We start from the raw sequence: 19,138 nt of genomic DNA, 5'->3' as shown, positions 1-19,138 counted from the left end.
TTTGGCATTTGCACTATTAAAACAAGAAAAAGCAGTCGAAGCATACTAAATTACAGAACAAATTACCTCAAAGCTGAGACTTAAGCTGGCGATGACTGGTTTAGCTTTTTCTTCTAAGTTAGCAGGATGGGAGCTCGGGATAGCCCCACTAACAGCATCTCAAGTACAACTCTGTTAAATTCAGAAACAAAGCCTAGAAAAAAAAAATGAAAATTGAAAACTAAGCTGTGGGTGAAGATGAAATAAAGAAAGCACCTCCATAGATCGTTAGCAAGGCCATTAATGAAGGGTTTATCTGTAGATTACAATAGGAGTATTTTGCTTCTGATAGGGAAATTTGAGTCCATAGTGATTGTGTACTTGAGCCAAAATCAGAATTCACGTAAAAACTGTCGTTAGATCATGGTCGTTAGAATCGGAACATAGCTAAATCAAAAGAAAGGCGTGAATTCAGAATGAACAAAGCCAACTTACATGAAATGAAGTCGATGTCAGGCAGTCGAGAGCGATTTTGAACCAAGCCGAAGCATCGATTTCAATCCTTAACAATTGATATGAGGAGGCACATTTGCAGCTGTTTTCTTGCTCATATTGTTGGAAATGAAACTCTTTGGCTACCTATACTGTTAAATGAAATAGTTCGGGGGCCGAAACAAATACGATACTTAGCAAATCACCGTCTTCAGTATAACGGTTACAACTTCAACAATTCTATTATATAATAGTAGTGGATAAAATAAAATAAAAAAGCACATACGTATCTCCATTCTCAAGCTGCTATCTTGAGTAGCTTTTTATCGAGTCCGTCATTGGATTTATGCTGAGATCACTTAAGATAGCGTGAACCACACGCAATTTTAGGTGTGTGATTTTTACCGAAATTGCTTGCTTCTTGTGCGTAGATTGGTTTAGCTTGACTTGTTTATTGGATCCAACTATAGAAATAGATATCCATTGCTTGCTTCATGTGCATTGATTGGACTGGTCTATCATATTTGTTGGTTTGAACGTACAGAAATAGATATCCATAACTTGCTTCTTGTGCTTTGATTGGTCTGTTCCATCTTTTTGGTTGGTTTGAGTTATTACAGAAATAGATATCCATTGCTTGCTTCATATCTGTCTTTATCTATTATTGTCCTCAATGATGGTTAGACCGACATCACCTTTGCATTATCTATCTCCATGTCGTAGCGGCAATGGTTGGAAAGAGATCGAGAAAGTCTAGCTCTCCTTCTCTGACGGGAAATAGGGGTTTTCTCAACCGGCTTCCACCAAGTACACCAAGATCCGGGGTGAGGCGACATTAATTTCTGTCCAATTGAATATTTGTTTCCCTTTGCTTTCCTGTTATGTACTAATGCAGTCATTTATCTTGCAGACAAGCACTGTTGGTCTGAGTTCTAATAACTTGGATCCGACCATCCATAGCCGTGTGATGGCTCTGGAGATGTCACTGGCTTCGATACTGCCTTTGCTCAGTCAATTGTTCACTTTAATAAGCCCCGCTAGCATCACCCATGACAAGTCATCTGCTAGCATCGTCCATGACAAGTCTCCCTCTTTGTTCTTAGATAGCAACTCTGGAGATACTACCGATTCAAATGATCCAGAGAAGGGTCGGGTTCCAAAAACTGCCAGGAGGGTAAAAGAGCAGGCAGGAGAACAGACACCCGTGAGTCGAGCATTGCAGTTTCCGGTGAACGTCGGTGGTGGCCTTGAGACTATGCGGGATTACCAATCTTGTGAGAAGGCCCATTATGGGAAGGCAAGTGGTGGGATGTTGAGGAAATGTGCTGATATCATAAGGAGTGAGGTAGAAAATAGTCCATTTACAATCGAGAGTTAATTATATTTTGTTCAGCTTTGCTTACTCATTTGTTTTTCATAATGAACGTCTTTATTCAGGACAAGACCTGTGTTGAGAAGGTTGATAAAGCTAAGAAGGCTGAGAGAGTTGAGAAACCCCGAGAAACCTATCAAGGCTGAGATAGTTGAGAAGGCGGAGAAGGCTGAGATACCTAAGAAACCTATGAACGCTGAAAGGATGACAAGGCCGAGAAGGACCATAAGGCTACAAAGTTTGGAAAGGCCGATGAGGTTGAAATCACGAGCGGCGATGACGCAAGAATAAGTTAGTCGAGATTTTATGACTCTAGAACTATTGGTTACTATTGATCCAAATGGCTTTTACAGTTCGATGATGACCGAAGGATAGGTGAGCACATCATTGTAAACCCCAGGCACGATTTGTATCCGTATTATAAAAAGATGGAACGGAAAAATGCGCTTATGTTCAAGATGATGCTCCAAGAGAGAGAGCTGGACGATATGCGAACGTGATTTGATTATGTTAACTTGTCTCCTGCCCGGCCAAATGCTGGATGATATAGTATTCAAATTTTCTTCAGATATCATCCATGTTTTGCATATCATTAACTTATTGTCACTGTCTTATGAAATTGTACAAGTCCTTAATGTTTACGTGATCTATATTATCATTTAGCTTATTTCTCTACTTTCGTATAATTTTTGATAACTTTATATGATCTAAATCTTATGAAGATACATTTAACCTTAAGAAATATTTCTATATTATTTTGATAAAAAAGGAATATTAACGAAAGTAGTATATCAAAGCACAATTGGGAGTGAAAATTTTCTGAAAAATGTCAATAATATTGCACTAGAATAAAAGATATAAATATAACAAACATCAAAATTATTATTATTATTATTATTATTATTATTATCATTCAATATATTTGGGAAAATGTAAGAGCAAGAAAAATGATAAAGTAAAGAAGAAGAAAAGTTAAAAGATGTAAACATAAAATGGTTTTATTAAAACACTATATAACTAACTATTTAGATCAATTTGTTTGTTATACTTGAAACGGGGTTAGTTTAATGATTTGAAGATATGCTTGATAGATGATATATTATCTCTACATAAATGGGTACGTTGGATAGATGGAAGTTAAAAAAAAAAATCAACAATGGGTGTAAAATATTTATATATATACACATAGTACATTTAAACAATTATTATTGAATTTTTTCATAATATAAATAGGACGTGTTTGGTTTCGAATTTAATTATTAGGAAGATGAGTTTGGAAAGGGAGGAGAAAAACACATGATGATTGTATTCAAATATATTCGAATGTATTAGAGGGATAAAGTCGAAAGATTATATAAGTTGGTAGGAGTTTGTAGAGGGATAAAATTAAAAGATTACATAAATTCATAGGAATTTTTGAAGATATAAAAATTATCAAAATCAATTATATTTATTCAAATTCACGGACACTTAATATATAAGAAAATGAATAAGAGAATGTAGAAGTTCAAAAGTGGTGCGTTTGGTTTCAGAGTTAAAGTAACTTTGATTTTAATTTTGATTTTGATTTTGATTGTGGAAAATGACAAATGAGATGAGAGTATACATTTGACTTAAAAAACGTGTATTTTTGTTGTGTAGTGTGTTGAGTTAAAGTTAAAGTTAAAATTTTTGACTTGGGAAATGTGTGTTTTTGTTGTGTAGTGTGTTGAGTTAAAGTTAAAGTTAACTTACAATCCAAACAAGGCCTAAAGACTTTATAATACTTTTCTTTTATCGAATAAAATTGAGGATCTTGATTTAATAAAAAATTTTAAAATCATTTTATTTAGAAACTTATTGATAACTGAAACAATAAATATCTATCATTACTTTTAATTCTAGAATTAAATATTTATCATTGTAATATAAAATTTACCATATTTAAAATTGTAAGATAAATAAAAGAAGAAGAATTGTAATGTAGCACAAACTCTCTAATCATTTAATTATTATTATGAAAATTTTTAACAAAACCCGTGCACTAACCTAGTGTGTATATATATACACATAGTTGAATCCAAGGCATTAAATAGGGTTAGAATGGTAAATACCAAAATACTATAGAGTTAAAAATTTAAATATCTAAATAAAATTTAAAGTTAAAAAAATATTATCTATAGGAAAATAAGTAATATTCATTATGAATTAAATGCATTAAATAGTGAAATAGTAAAATCATGAAAAACTAATTATTAATTATTTTTAGTCATTGTTCGCAAACAAGTAATCATATATTACGTATTACATAAATATCTATCTTCCATACAAGAAATGGAAACGTCCCATTCTTGACCTACATGTAGCCACGTTCTGGCTTATCATTTGTTACCTCTTTTTGTCTTTTTCAACATTTTCCCCTCTTATTTCTACAATTAATTGTTTTTTTATTTTTGTTCCACTAGGTATCTGAAAAGTCCAATGGGTACTGATTAATTTATCTAATCTAAGTTCAAACTCAGTCGACTTACTAAGAAGTAAAGTTTTCCATTATGAGTTTTTTCATTCTTGATACTCAAATAAGAAATGTTGTTTAAGAGAAAAAAGTGTCGAACCACCTAAATCAATCTACACTATGATTTAAACACCAAAACAAATAAGTCCTATTAAATATTAATTCTAATCACAACAAGAACACACGTCAATTATTTTCTCACAACCAATTATCACAATGAATTACCATAATTTTCATCTCATTATCTAAAATTTTAAAGAAAAAAATATTATGTTCACTCAAAAAAATGTAATAATTGGAATCGCTTGATAATAACATAATTTTATTATACAATTAATTATGTTCCTTTAGAGAAGCACGGGGCTGGATGCTTATTCTTACTCTTGCTTGTGCTGGGTTTTTTTTTAAAATTTTTTCTGTTAGTCTAATTTGATTATATGAATAGATTATAATCAATATTTTGGATGAATAAATCTTTATTTTTTTTTTGCAATTTTATGTTCGTAGGTCTACAAAGAGATTCGGATTCAGAACTGCCTTAGATATGTGTACCTAATTAAAAAATATTTTATTTGACCCTGGTATAAAATTGCTAAATATTATTAGATGAACTTCATATTCCTCTCTTTTAAATTATTTGGTCTTCATTGAGATCCATTTTATTTCATGAATTAGTACAAACAATTACATATAATCGGTCAATAAATAATTTAACTCGCAGCAACGCGCGGGATGATACCGAGTAAAACAATTAAAATTGATCCATCTTCACAATAGGGAGAGTAGCACACTTTTTTATACTCTCAAATGTCTTTTTTAAATTTTTAAATTTTTAGTTTTTAACACTTTTTAAAATAATAAAAGTTGTCGGTGGGATTCACCTAACTATTTCCCATGGCCCTCATGACCATCCTGCAAATACGAGAAAGATAAGTTACACTACACATATCGTGCATGTGACCCTACAATGAGTATTCTCTTACATAATTTAATGAAGCCTTCTATACATGTTTTTCGTCATTGTCATTGCTATTTTTTCTATATTTATGAAATTAAACATTTCTTTATGTATTTTCTTTCTTTCATATGTTGAGAAAAACACAATTGCATTAGGCATGACAATATAAAAAATTAATAAACAAATATATCTAAATAATAGTGTTTGGACTAATCATATCATACAAAACAATTAAAAGAGATCTATCCTACCCACAGAGCGAGGAAGGTGAGTTTCACCATTTGATGGACCAGCTTTGCTCTTTTTTCTTTAATTTTTAAAATTTTAAATTTACTTTGACTATATAAGTTTTTTTTTATGTGCACCACATGGTATTTAGAACCACTAAGGAATAAAGCTTTTTGAATCGTGAATTTTATCCAATTACAAGACTTGTATTTGACAAAGACCTCACTTTAGGTAACATATGCCATAATACCTAAAACGAATCCATGTTCATAAAAAGCATATTTTAAATTATCACCAGTTTAAGCAGTCTCTTTTTATTTGTAACGTTAGAAATGCCAACATATTGACTGGGGCTAATTCTTACTTGAGACTTGACTTGAGAGTGACAATTAGGGGGTCACTTAAAACCTATATAATTTAATCAGAGTTTTCTAATTAGAAATATTGAAAATTCATAGATAAGTGACAATAAATATTAGCTTTTTTACACCGTATGAAATATTAACTAGTACAATCTTTTAAAGGGTAAATTACACCATATATCATGGTTTCTTAAATAATTTCACATCACATTTTCAAAAAATTTCACAATACATCACGAAAATTTTTTAAATTTTCACTACATGTCATATCATTACTTTTCCGTCCAAAATGGGATTGAATGGTAACGTTACAACATTTTCAAGGATAATTTTGCATAAAAAAAAACTTGAGGGATTTAAACAAAATTAAATGAAAGATGTAAAAAGAAAAAAAAAGGAAAGGAAAGGGTTGATCAGGAGGAGAGGTCGGGAAATCTCGCCGGCCACCCGACGCTCCTACCGATAGTCAACCCTGCAATTGGAATTGACGGTCAGCTCAAACCAGGCCGACGACCCCAACTGGGGTCAACAACCGGTAGGGGCAACCTCGACCCCCCGATTCGGGGAATCCCAGCAGTAGGATCCCCCAAATTGGGTGGGGGGGCCCCCCGCTAGCAATCGAACCCCTTCCCCTCCCATTTGAGGGTTGGGTAGCGGGCAACCCCAATTTGGGAGTTGGGTAGTCAACGGGCCCCCCCGACTTCCCTTCCCAATCACCTCTTCTCCTCTTTTTCTTCTTTTTTTTTTCTTTTTTTATGTTTTAAATCCCTCAAATTTGCGTTTGTGCAAAATTGTCCCAGGAAATATCGTAACATTACCATTCAATCCAAGTTTGGACGAAAAAGTAACGATATGATGTACGGTAAAAATTTTAAAAATTTTCGTGATGTGTCGTGAAAATTTTTGAAAATATGATGTATCATATGATTTTTCCTCTTTTAAACGTTCATATCATTTACTATCAATCGAAAAAGTTCATAAGTCTTATATACAAGTAGCTTCATCATTTGTTTCAAATATACTTTACATTGGTTATTATATAAACTACTATTATACACCCAAAAAATTTCTTGTTAAATAATCATTCAATTACATGTGAATAAAATATATTAAATTCATGAGTCATCCATAAAATATAATTTTCATAATAAATCACAACCTTTCCATTTTTTTTGTTATACCATGAATTTTTTTTGTTTTTTAAGAAATGCACAAATTATCGATTATCAGTTTACCACATTATTAGCTTTCCTATAAATTTTAACCAAAGTGTTGACATGGCACTTAATAGTGCCATGTGGCACATACAGATTGGTTGAGTGTGACCAATAAACTTTTTTAACAAATAAATATGAAAATTTTTAAAAAATAAGGGGAAGGGGTCGATCGGTGGGGCTCGTTGCCGGTCACAACCCCTCCAATCGGAGTCACCGGCTACCACGGCGGTGATTGGCAACCCTGATTGGGGGAATGGTGGTCAATGACGGGACCGCACCGATCAAAATTAAGGGAATCCCCAGTTTCGATCAAAGTTTGGGGATTCCCTCAACTCCAATCGGTGGGGCCTCTCAGTCAACCATCAACCTTCCCAATTGGGGTCGCCGGGGAGAGTCCGATTCGAATTATGTATTTTCGCCACCGTGATTCGTTTTCATTTACTTTTATTATATTTTTGATAAATTTATTTTACTTATAACATATTATATTCGACTTTCGATGAAAAAATGAATGAAAACAATAAGTATGTTCACATTGCTATTTGTCATATTAGGCAAATAAATTCTTAACGATAAAGTAAATAATAAAATTATAAAGAAATACAATAATAAATACATTACTTAACGCTAAAGTAAATAATATTATAAAATAATATATTAATATATATTTACTTAACGATGAAGTAAATAATATTAATATGCATGTTTGTTTTTCTATAAGTTTTATAACAAATTAATTTTCATGAATTTCATTATAAAATTGATTGGTAGCATACTCGATCGAATAGGTGATTTTCTCGCATACTATGTACCACATTCTACCATTTCGGGATAAATGTTCAGATCTATTATGTCATAGTCTTTTAGGATTTAGGATAGTATGAGTACATACGGATTCTATACTACTCATACTTACATTTTTTCTATATATTTTAATGGTAAAAAATAATAAACTTTAGTTAATTTTATCACATTTATTTAGTCGAAAGTTAAGTAATGTATAAATTTCAAATTATTTTCAATAAATTACAAAATGTGTTGTTTTTTGTTACTTACCAAGTGCATGTTAACTCTGATATTATTCAAGGAGCTAGCTTCATTAATTGCTTCAATTTAATTTTCACCCACTACAAAAAATTAATTATTCTATCAATTTAAAAATGATTAATCTCACATAATTTTTCCCCATTAACTATCCTATATTAGCTTAAATGCCACAATAAAAAAAATTCATAAGAACATCATTAAGCAAAAATGCTCACATCATTAGGCCATCAACCTAGTTACAAAGATGCTTTACTTTCTACCAACTACTAAAACACTTTTTATTTATGGGTAAATTGCACTGGTGGTCCAAAATGTTTTACAAATGTTTCATGATGGTTCAAAAAGTTTTTTTCTCTACATGATGGTACAAAATGTTTCAACGTTGTTTCATGATGGTACAAACCGTCAACTCGAGCTGACGCCGTTAACATTTTGCTGACGTGGCGCGTCTTATGTGTCACTTTTGCTATGTGGAACCAATCATAGTGCGCCACGTCATTTAAGACAAAATAAAATTTTAAAAAGTCCAAAAAAATACAAAAAAAAAATTAAAAAATACAAAAAAAGAGTAAAAAATTTGAAAATAAAATAAAATATATTTAAAAATTTTGAAATTTTAAAATTATTTTTAAAAATTTAAAATTTTTGTTTTTTTTGAAAGAAAAAAAAAGAAAAAAAAAGTTTAGAAAAAAATAAAAAAATTATTTTAAAATTTTTTTGAAAAATTTTTTTTTTTTAACCCCTTTTTTTTTTTAATTTTTTTCATTCTTTCCCTCCTTTTCTAAAAATTTAAAATTTACTATTAAAATTCTTTTAAATTAATATTAAAATTATTTAAATTTTAAATTTTAAATTAAAAGTTTCCCTTATTTTTAAAAGTTTTTAAAATTTTATTTTTTTAAAGTTTTAAAATTTTAAGGTGACACCTAGTAGCCACGTCAGCGTCGGCTTGACGGCGTCAAGCTCGAGTTGACGGTTTGTACCATCATGAAACAATTTTGAAACATTTTGTACCATCATGTAGCGAAAAAAACTTTTTGGACCATCATGAAACATTTGTAAAACATTTTGGACCACCGGTGCAATTTACCCTTTATTTATTGATATGGAAGTAATACTAAATTTATATATTTTGCAAATAAGAGTGGTACGATCAATTCAATAAATCATTTGAATCAGAATTAACATTATTAGTTAGAATGAAAAGGTTTCATTGTCCATACGAATTTTTCAAAAGCTATTATCGGAATTTTCACAATTCACCTTTGACAACATGGCACAAATCGTCAGGAATGAACAAGATTGTAGATAGATGAGTAGAGTAGATGCCAGAGACGGGGAGGCAGCAAATGGAAGTTCTCTTCTTGCGAAAGCGTAGCAACGATTAGGTTACGAAGAAAAACAAAAAGTTGGAACTGACTCGACCAAAAATGATTCCTTCCTTTCGCTGCAGAAGAAGATTAATTAGATTATGCTGCGATAAAAAGAGACTCATGGAGGTTATTGTTATGGAACTTTCACAATTTGCCATTAACCAACTCAAAGACAATTAGTTAGCGCTAAATAGGAAGACCAAAAGACGAGAGGACGCCAGGAGACATGAGGCCGCAGATGGAACTCTCCTCTTGCGAAGGGGAAGGGGTGGCATAAAAGAAAGGAAGGAAAAAAAAAAAGAATAATCAGAGTGGTGGAGTTGATTCTTTATTTCGTTGTGTACAATAATGGTCATGATGGCCAATTAATAGATATTTATTACTAATAGTGGCAATTTAATATGTAGTAATCAATTAGCGTCATGATAGGTGCACGGATAAGATATTTTGTGCACTGAAATTTGCGTTCAGTGCATTTAGAAAAATAGGAAGAGGCGATGGATGGCGCTCGAAGACACCGCCACCGACGAGGATGTCGATGGCACATTCATACTTTCAAATTAATAACACCTATTGATAAAAAGAATATGTCTCATTATAGCAGGTAGAATATTTGTTTCCCAGCGGTTTTTACTCTTATATATTTATAGTAAATAATGATAATTGCGGTGACAGTGAAAGTAGAGAAATAAAAGAAACTGAAATGAGATGAGAGAGAGAGAGAGAGAGATCATACTCCGCCCAGAAATAGAAACTGGAGATCACAAAAGCAGAGCAGTCGGCCGAGAACAGAAAAAAAAAGAGAGATAAAAGGAAAAGAAAAGGCCCACAATCTCATGGATATTCTTTTCTGGGCTTCCGACATTTTGAAGGCCCAACTCCAAATCTTTTTGACCTTTTTTTTTTTTTTTTTTTCCGTTCCAATCCATCCATCCTCACTCCTCATGACATATCATAATATCATATATTACAATATAAATTTCTCTTTCCTGCTCTGCTCCTCCCTCCCCCATCGTTTAAGACAGAAGACGGCTTCTTCCTTCCGCCTCCTTCTGTGTCCACCCACCCAAGTGGGCGATCTGATAACTGCACCTCGCTCATTCCATTTCCAGGTGAACTCACATCACAGAGATAGATCACAATTCTCTCTTCAGACATCTCTGATCTGTGAGCTGAGTGTATCGATTTGCATTTGTTGGCTGATTGGTCGTTCGAGATGGATTCTTTTCTATCCTTTTTTAATTTAATTAATTTATTAGTTTTGTAGCTGCAGCTTCTCCGATCTGTAGATTTCTCTTGAGTTTTCTCATCTAATCACATATTTTTCATGCGGAATGACTGACCACTCTCATGGTTATGTTGGATCGGTTTTTGAGTGCTTTCACGACAGATCAGAATAATATATATACATACATATATATATATATATTGGTGTCTGTGTCCGTTTCGAAATATCATCAATCAATAAATTCTAACAATAGGCTGTTCTGTTCTGTTCTGCTGCATGGATTTTTCAGACGGCAAGCATGGCAGGAAGCGCTGCATGGCTGAAAGGAAGAGTAAAAGCTGTTCCATCGGGAGATTGCATGGTGATAACTGCTCTGACCTACAGCAATGCAGGGCCCCCTCCCGAGAAAACCATCACTCTGTCCTCTATAATTGCTCCTAGACAGGTAAAGTTACGATCTTTCACTTTGTTAAATTCATTCATTCATTTTGTGGCTTTGTTCAATTGATCTATTCATCATTTACGCTAAGTTGATCTTTCTCGACTTGATTCTCATAAAACCTTGTTCATAGTAAACTGCAATCGTCTTGGTGAATTATTTGATATAAAGCCACATGCGTTATTTTTCACAACACCCTCTCTCTCTCTCTCTCTCTCTCTCTCTCTCTCTCTCTCTCTATAGGCCCGCAGAGGTGGAATTGATGAGCCATTCGCATGGGACAGCCGCGAGTACCTGAGGAAGCTTTGCATAGGAAAGGTGCATAGTCTTAAGAGTAATTTGGTTATATCACCACCTTCCTTATCGTTCCCTACTGCTAGTTTATTCCCTCTCTGAGTATAATCCTTGTTTTTGTCTTTCATATTGACAGGAAGTCACTTTCAAAGTGGACTACACTGTTCCCTCCATTGGTCGGGAATTTGGATCGGTTTTTCTTGGTGACAAGAATGTAGCCATGCTGGTTGTATCTGAAGGATGGGCAAAGGTTAACATCCATACTGATTGCTTGCAACTTCCTCGAAGTAGTCTTCCGTCTTCTGATTGTTGTTCCATTGACAAACCTAGCATCTTAAATTTTCAATTAAGCAAAATTATTCTATCTATGATTTATTTAAAATTGAAGGCCCGGCTAGGTACTGACCAGGCTAGGCCATGAAAGAAAAAGCAAAAGCTAAGTTTTTTTTTTTAACCAAAATTTATCTTTTGAGCCTTTCCTTCACCTAAATAGGATAAGAAGGCTTGTCGAAGTTTTAAATGTCCATATATTATAGTACTATCTAGAAAGGAAAATTAATCTATTGACTAAAAAGATGGAGATTTGTTTCAAACCTTTCATTTTGTGTAAAGTAACTATGAATTCTTGCAGGTTAGGGAACAGGGTCAGCAGAAAGGAGAGGCAAGTCCCTTCCTTCCAGAGTTGCTACGACTTGAAGAACAAGCCAAGCAACAAGGTCTTGGTCGTTGGAGCAAGGTTAGCCTTTTGCAGTGTTGGCTTTATAAGATTCGCAGTATAATATCCTTGTATAAGTCTGAAGAATTCTCTTTAATCAAATAAAAAACTTCTGTCATCTTTCTGCACATTGTGCAATGCTTGGGGAAAGCAGTACGAGCAGACACTCTACAAAGGTTCATCACCAAATACCTTTATAGGTATGAAAGGAAATTCAAATTCACAGAAAAACTAACCAAGGGTTGATGCCGCCGCCACTCTACCACTCTAGATCTCTAGCAGCATGCAACGTCATCGGAATTATTGCAAGAATAATGTATAAATAGTTGAATTAATGCCTAGTGTGGTGCAACTTGTCCACGAGAAGTTTGATGTGGCGTTGCTCATGTGTTTCTTTTATTCAGATCAGCCTGCTCTCTATTTTATTACGTGGATGAAAATAATAGATCCTTTTGGTTGTAATGTATAGTCTCACGGTATTATTTAGATTACCAGTAAGGTCGAGATTGTAAAATAAGTTTGTCAATATGTTCCATAATAAGCTATGCAGCAATTTTCTCTTGGCTGCCTTTTGAGTAGTCAAATCACAATGGTTATTGTTTTAAGGAGGCAAACAGCAGATGGTTCAGTTTTAATGCTGCTACTATATAATGTGGTCTGTTCTTGCCTTCTAATGATATGTTGACTCTTGTGCTGCTTTTCTATGGCTACAGGCACCTGGTGCTGCTCAGGCTTCCATTAGAAGTCTCCCTCCGTCTGCTATTGGTGATCCTAGTAATCTTGATGCCATGGGTCTGTTATCCGCAAACAAGGGGAGACCTATGCAAGGCATTGTCGAGCAAGCTCGTGATGGCAGTACTGTCCGGGTGTACTTGCTTCCAGATTTTCAGTTTGTCCAAGTTTTTGTTGCTGGAATTCAGGTAGGGATCTCAATACTACTGACAGGTGTTATGTTTACGGTGGATCATGTGTCCATGTTCCTAACTATTTTCACTATGCATGTACTATGTTTGCTTGCATTAGGCACCATCAATGGGTAGAAGGGCGCCGGCAGAATCTATCAATGAAGCAGAAACTATATCTGTTGAACCAAATGGAGCAACTCCTTCAAATGAGCCACGCGCTGCTTTAACATCTGCACAGAGGCTTGCAGTTTCAGCAGCCACATCCAATGAAGTTGCTCCTGATCCATTCGCTTTGGAAGCAAAGCACTTCACTGAGATGCGTGTTTTGAATAGAGATGTGAGTTTAATTGCTAACCTTAGCTATCCTTTTCAATGCATTTTCCTTTAACTAAGGCTAATGAAGCATTCCTTGGCAGGTGCGAATCGTATTGGAAGGTGTTGACAAGTTCAGCAATCTGATTGGATCAGTATACTATCCTGATGGGGATACGGCGAAGGATCTTGCACCAGAGCTTGTGGAAAATGTATTATTATGAGCTTTTCTGCTACATTTACTTCCTTTTACGATGATTGGTACCCTTCACTACTGTATTGATGCGACTTTTACTGTTAACGTATGGACACAAAAAGTAATAATTCATGCTGCATCTTGGTAGTGCAATTTTTGTGTGATTAATTAATGAATTGTTCTGCCTTCATCATCATGGGGATAAGGAAAATAAAGAAATAGTATTAGGGCCTGCAGAGAAAACTCTTGATCAGCTTTTGCTCCTCCAGAGTAGGAAATTTATTGGCATTCATGATATATTTTTTTTAAAATTACGGTTATATGTATAAAATGGAGCTCCATGCATTCTAGAAATGGTCCTTTTGTCATTGCTTAATTAATTTATGTCTCAGTAAGAGACTTCTCTCTGATGTGTTTTATATTATTACAAATACATTGGATATTATTTCTTGTTTTGTCTTTTGTTGCTATCCTGGATTGTGCACTATCATGTTGATTTGTGTTACAGTTAGTCAGCTGCTAGATTTAATGCTGGGCTAGGCAACTAAGGATGGTTAAAATAAGATCATGTCCTGTGGAGCTTGGCATAAAAAGATGTTAGGGATCTCATAGGTGTGTAAAAAAGAAAAGGAAGAAGGGGCAGCAGTGATGTTTGTGGTTGGTGGATGCTGGGAAAGTTATAGTTTTGGTATGATAAGCATGGGATTCTTGAGAATGGTATAATAAATAGAGGGCAGAGTGCTTGGAACATGATAGTCTTTATAAAACTTATGGAAAGTGGTTAATGCATCTAAATTAATTTCTTTCAGTGGAGAGGAATCAATAATGCTAATGCATGAATGCTCGGAATATCTTTATTAGACACTTACCCAATGGTTGCTGGTCACGGAGTCTCTAAAATTAAGTATTTGCTCGTTGATTCATCAATTGGTTTGACTCTGTTGTGGATCTAGTTGCAGTCATGTTGAAAAATGCATACCTTGAAAATGCTCTAATGAATTGTGGTCATGCAAGTATTCTGGGACTGCCTTTAAATTCCTTTTTATTATGGAGTTTCATGAATTATGCTCTTGCAATTTACTTCCCTCTCCTATCCTTTCTTTTTTTTTTTAAAGATGTCTTATCTTATCCCGCATTTTTAGAAAGCTGTGTTAGCTCATGGAAGTCCTCTGTCGATGTTCTTTATATATCACTGGTCTATCTTTGTGGTACAATCATGGTTTTATGTAGACATGCAATCATGGCACGATTGATTCTGTTTCATTTGTACATTTTGTTCTCTTCTTTTATATGTTTGAAGGAAGGGTTCCCCTCGGTGCTTCATTTTAATTAATAGGATATCTAATCTTTTCCATATGGAGTTGTATCCTGAAATGTTTCATGCTATGATGATTTATTCTCCCTCCCATGTGCATCTGCACGTCTATCTAACCGAGATTCCCTCTCTCTTCCATCCCAATTAAGGGTTTGGCCAAATTTGTGGAATGGAGTGCCAACATGATGGAAGAAGAGGCAAAGAGACGGCTGAAAGCTGCTGAACTTCAAGCTAAGAAAAGCCGACTAAGGATTTGGACAAACTATGTACCTCCAGCCTCAAATTCTAAGGCGATTCACAACCAGAACTTTACTGGGAAGGTAATTATCTCTATCTTACGCAGATTCTTTCTATATTAATTTTCACCATGTGAAATTGCTGACTACCTTTTATGGTATCAGGTAGTGGAAGTTGTGAGTGGGGACTGTGTTGTCGTGGCTGATGACTCCATCCCATATGGCAGTCCACTGGCAGAGCGACGAGTCAATCTGTCAAGTATCAGGTGCCCCAAAATGGGTAATCCTCGTAGGGATGAAAAGCCGGCACCCTTTGCTCGGGAAGCCAAGGAGTTACTAAGGACACGCCTCATAGGCCGACAAGTGTGAAAATTTTGCTTATCAATTTGTTTTCTATTTCTTTTTGTTTGTTAGACCAGATGGTCAAGCCTTGAAACAAAATTTCAGGTGAAAGTGGAGATGGAGTATTCCAGGAAGGTCCCCATTGCCGATGGAGCTCCCTCTACAAATGGGTCTGGAGATGCAAGAGTGATGGATTTCGGTTCAGTCTTTCTGGTTTCCCCCATCAAAGGTGAGGGTGATGATGCTCCCTCCGCAACTCCATCAACAGCGGATGGGCATCCTGCAGGGTCTAATGTGGCAGAATTAGTGGTTGGACGGGGCTTCGCTACTGTTATTAGGCATCGTGACTTTGAGGAGAGGTCGAATTATTATGACGCCCTACTAGCTGCTGAATCCCGCGCTGTTGCTGGTAGAAAAGGAATTCATTCTGCCAAGGACCCCCCGGTCATGCATATAACTGACCTTGTTACGGTTAGTAGATTGCTATTATTGTCAATTATCTTCGCTTTTTGCTGATCACAACATTCAGTATTGTTCTGTGGCCATGCTTCTCAGGCATCATCGAAGAAAGCAAGGGATTTTCTGCCATTTTTACAGCGGAGCAAGCGGACTCCGGCCATTGTGGAATACGTGTTTAGTGGCCATCGTTTTAAGCTCCTGATACCTAAGGAGACATGCAGCATTGCTTTTTCATTCTCGGGCGTTAGATGCCCTGGTCGAGATGAGCCTTATTCCGAAGAAGCAATTGCTTTGATGAGACGAAAAATATTGCAGAGAGATGTTGAGGTAATGATTCCTTCAGAGTAGTAGTTGACCATTCAGTTCCTTGTGTGGACTGCTAAGCACACTTCCTCTGCAGATTGAAGTGGAAACTGTTGATAGAACGGGAACTTTCTTAGGATCACTGTGGGAATCAAGAACCAATGTGGCGATAACTCTTCTCGAGGCCGGTCTCGCTAAGCTTCAAACTTCTTTTGGTTCTGATAGGATACCTGATGCACATCTTCTGGAGCGTGCCGAGCAGTCCGCCAAGAAGCAGAAACTGAAGGTAGGGAGAGAGCCTTACCATCTTGCAACTCTTAATTGTTATGTTGAGGGAGTGTGCTTACTGGTTGCGCTTTCGCAGATATGGGAGGATTATGTAGAAGGACAGGAGGCATCTAATGGTTCAGTTGTGGAGAGCAAACATAAAGAAGTGATGAAGGTAAACTTGCTTAGCTTTATAGTGGGGACTATTGCTTTCAGTTATATTTCAATGGTACTTAAGCCTCTAAAAATAATCGTTCCGCAGGTGGTGGTAACCGAGGTTCTAGGTGGTGGTAAGTTTTATGTTCAGGCCGTTGGAGACCAGAAAGTGGCCTCCATTCAGCATCAGCTTGCTTCCTTGAATTTCCAGGAAGCTCCTGTTATTGGTACCTTTAATCCAAAGAAGGGTGATATTGTTCTTGCTCAGTTCAGTGCAGACAATTCCTGGAACAGAGCCATGGTGAGGAAAATCAGTTCTGGTTTATCTCTCAACTGATTTAGCTATTCCTTCTTACATGTATCAAGTTGGCATGAGTTTTGTGTTCTACCAGACCACTGTTTTTTTGGTCCATCGAATGATGAATTGTATACCGACAGCTCAAAGCGCAATTGACTAACTACCTGTAACTTCTCTTGTTAAGATTGTCAACGCACCTCGAGGAGCTGTTGGATCTGCACAAGACAAGTTTGAGGTGTTCTACATTGACTATGGGAATCAGGAAACCGTTGCTTACTCACAGTTGCGACCTCTCGATCCATCAGTATCGTCTGGACCTGCTCTTGCTCAGTTGTGCAACCTCGCGTATGTGAAGGTGCCAAGCTTGGAAGAGGACTTTGGCCAAGAGGCAGCAGAGTATCTGAGCGAGCACACACTGAATAGTTCAAAGGAATTTGTAGCAACAGTTGAGGAGAGGGATAGCTCTGGGGGGAAGTCAAAGGGCCAGGGAACTGGGATGGTATCTATAGTGACCCTTAAAGCTTCAGATTCCGAAGAAAGCATAAATGCAGCGATGCTGGAGGTTCGTACGGTTGATTCTTGTTGAATTCCCTTGTCTTGGTTTCCTTCTGAGCGCCCTTGGGGGTTTGCTTTTCTTGTAAACCTCCAGTTGCAGTTCGTGATTTGGCTTTGGTGTGTTGATATGGATTGGTCTGAATATTTGTTTCTACTGCAGGTAGGACTTGCCAGGTTGGAGAGGAGGAAGCGGTGGGAGTCCAAGGATAGACAAGCAGCCTTTGAAAACTTGGAGGTGTACCAAGAGAAAGCTCGGACTAAGAGGCTGGGAATGTGGGAGTACGGTGACATCCAGTCGGATGACGAGGACATGGGTCCGCCTGTTAGAAAAACCAGTGGAGGCCGGCGATAGAGGCTGCAGAGGTTGGGGGGTTTCCTCCTCCTCCTCTATGGAGAGCTATTAAATTATTATAATAACAAAAGGAAAAAATAAAAAGGAACTTCGGGTTTTCTTCTTCTTAATTATCTTTTAAGAGTGGTGGACTAGGAAAGGGGTAAAAAACCTTAGAGTGACATGTTTTTTTTCTTTAGAAGCAATAATAAGTGCTTCTGGCAGAGATGGTCGCATGTCAACTCTTTTCGATTCGCCTGACCCTTTCTTTCCCTTCTTTTTTTTTTTTCTCTTTTTTGGTAACATTTTTAAATTGACTATAGGCGTGGAACTATTTCTTTTACTGCGGGAACATTTATTAAAAAAGCTTCGTCTAAATAAGCTTTGTCTGTCAAATAAGTGTTCTGGTGACAGCATGTTGTTGGCGTTGCTGTTGTGATGAGCTTCCGTTTAATTATCTTTTCTGCTTATTTATTTCAGTTGCTTTATAATGACTATTAAGTTTGTGTGTGCTCGACCCTTCCCAAGGGCAGTATGTATCAGTCTTACGTGACTGAGGGATGCTGTTGCTTGGCCATGTTTTATCATTTATTGGCGGGAAAATTGGGTGATGTCTAACGGCAGTTAAGGGACGTCGTGTTAAGGATGTATATATGTATATAAACACTATTTATTTTTATTTACTTTTTTGGTAAAAAAACTCTTATTTATTTGTCTTTCATGCATTCATCTCTCAAAAATAAAATGTCGGGAAGCCATGTTATCTCAAAAATAAAATATCGTCAAGTCATGTCATCTTTTATCGGTCACTCGTGTGAAGTCAGGTCATCTTTTATATCACTCTTGAAATTGCATTATCGATATAATTGATTAACTATAATATAGTGGGATTTTTATATTTGATATATAATAAATATATAGCAGAGAATATTTGATATGCAATGAAATATATAATATTACATTACAGGAGAATATAGATAGATAAACTTTCCTACAGAGTCTCCTTAAAAGGGGTATTTATAGAGTTCAATTACAGTGCGTCAAGTCATAGTTTGTCGGGAGATTGTCGATAATAAAATAATAAGTAACTTGTTAAATAGTAAGAAACTTATTTATTAAAAAATAAGAAACTTATTATTTTATAAGAATTTATTATTTTGAATACAGTGAGACTCTTATTAAATAGCAAGTTTTCTTATTAAATGGTAAGAAACTTATCTTTTTTTGAGCCTCCTTAATAGCGTACTTTAAGGAGGCTCTAGCAA

At 35.6% G+C, this 19,138-nt stretch overlaps 2 protein-coding genes across 2 annotated transcripts; both read left to right on the top strand.

Annotated features, from left to right (window-relative positions):
* The first annotated feature begins 1,076 nt into the window (after positions 1 to 1,076).
* On the top strand, positions 1,077 to 2,417 carry LOC116207198. Its single transcript, XM_031540086.1, has 3 exons — positions 1,077 to 1,295; positions 1,382 to 1,816; positions 1,909 to 2,417. Exons 1-3 carry the CDS (start codon positions 1,200 to 1,202, stop codon positions 1,987 to 1,989), a joined length of 612 nt encoding a protein of 203 aa, XP_031395946.1. The 5' UTR covers positions 1,077 to 1,199; the 3' UTR covers positions 1,990 to 2,417.
* An 8,034-nt stretch (positions 2,418 to 10,451) lies between these two features.
* LOC116207583 (ribonuclease TUDOR 1-like) lies at positions 10,452 to 18,269 on the top strand. The gene is made up of 17 exons (XM_031540590.1): positions 10,452 to 10,634; positions 11,040 to 11,195; positions 11,433 to 11,507; positions 11,620 to 11,733; positions 12,115 to 12,219; positions 12,912 to 13,118; positions 13,222 to 13,440; positions 13,520 to 13,627; positions 15,076 to 15,246; positions 15,328 to 15,525; positions 15,610 to 15,975; positions 16,060 to 16,290; positions 16,364 to 16,552; positions 16,631 to 16,708; positions 16,796 to 16,990; positions 17,172 to 17,549; positions 17,703 to 18,269. The coding sequence occupies exons 1-17, from the start codon at positions 10,467 to 10,469 to the stop codon at positions 17,892 to 17,894; spliced, it is 3,150 nt and encodes a 1,049-aa protein (XP_031396450.1). The 5' UTR covers positions 10,452 to 10,466; the 3' UTR covers positions 17,895 to 18,269.
* The last annotated feature ends 869 nt before the right edge of the window (positions 18,270 to 19,138 follow it).

The sequence above is a fragment of the Punica granatum genome, chromosome 5 (genome assembly GCF_007655135.1).
Source record: "Punica granatum isolate Tunisia-2019 chromosome 5, ASM765513v2, whole genome shotgun sequence".
In the NCBI taxonomy this organism is placed as follows: Eukaryota; Viridiplantae; Streptophyta; class Magnoliopsida; order Myrtales; family Lythraceae; genus Punica; species Punica granatum.
Note: the sequence above shows the minus strand (reverse complement) of the source record. Positions and strands in the feature narration are given on the sequence as shown.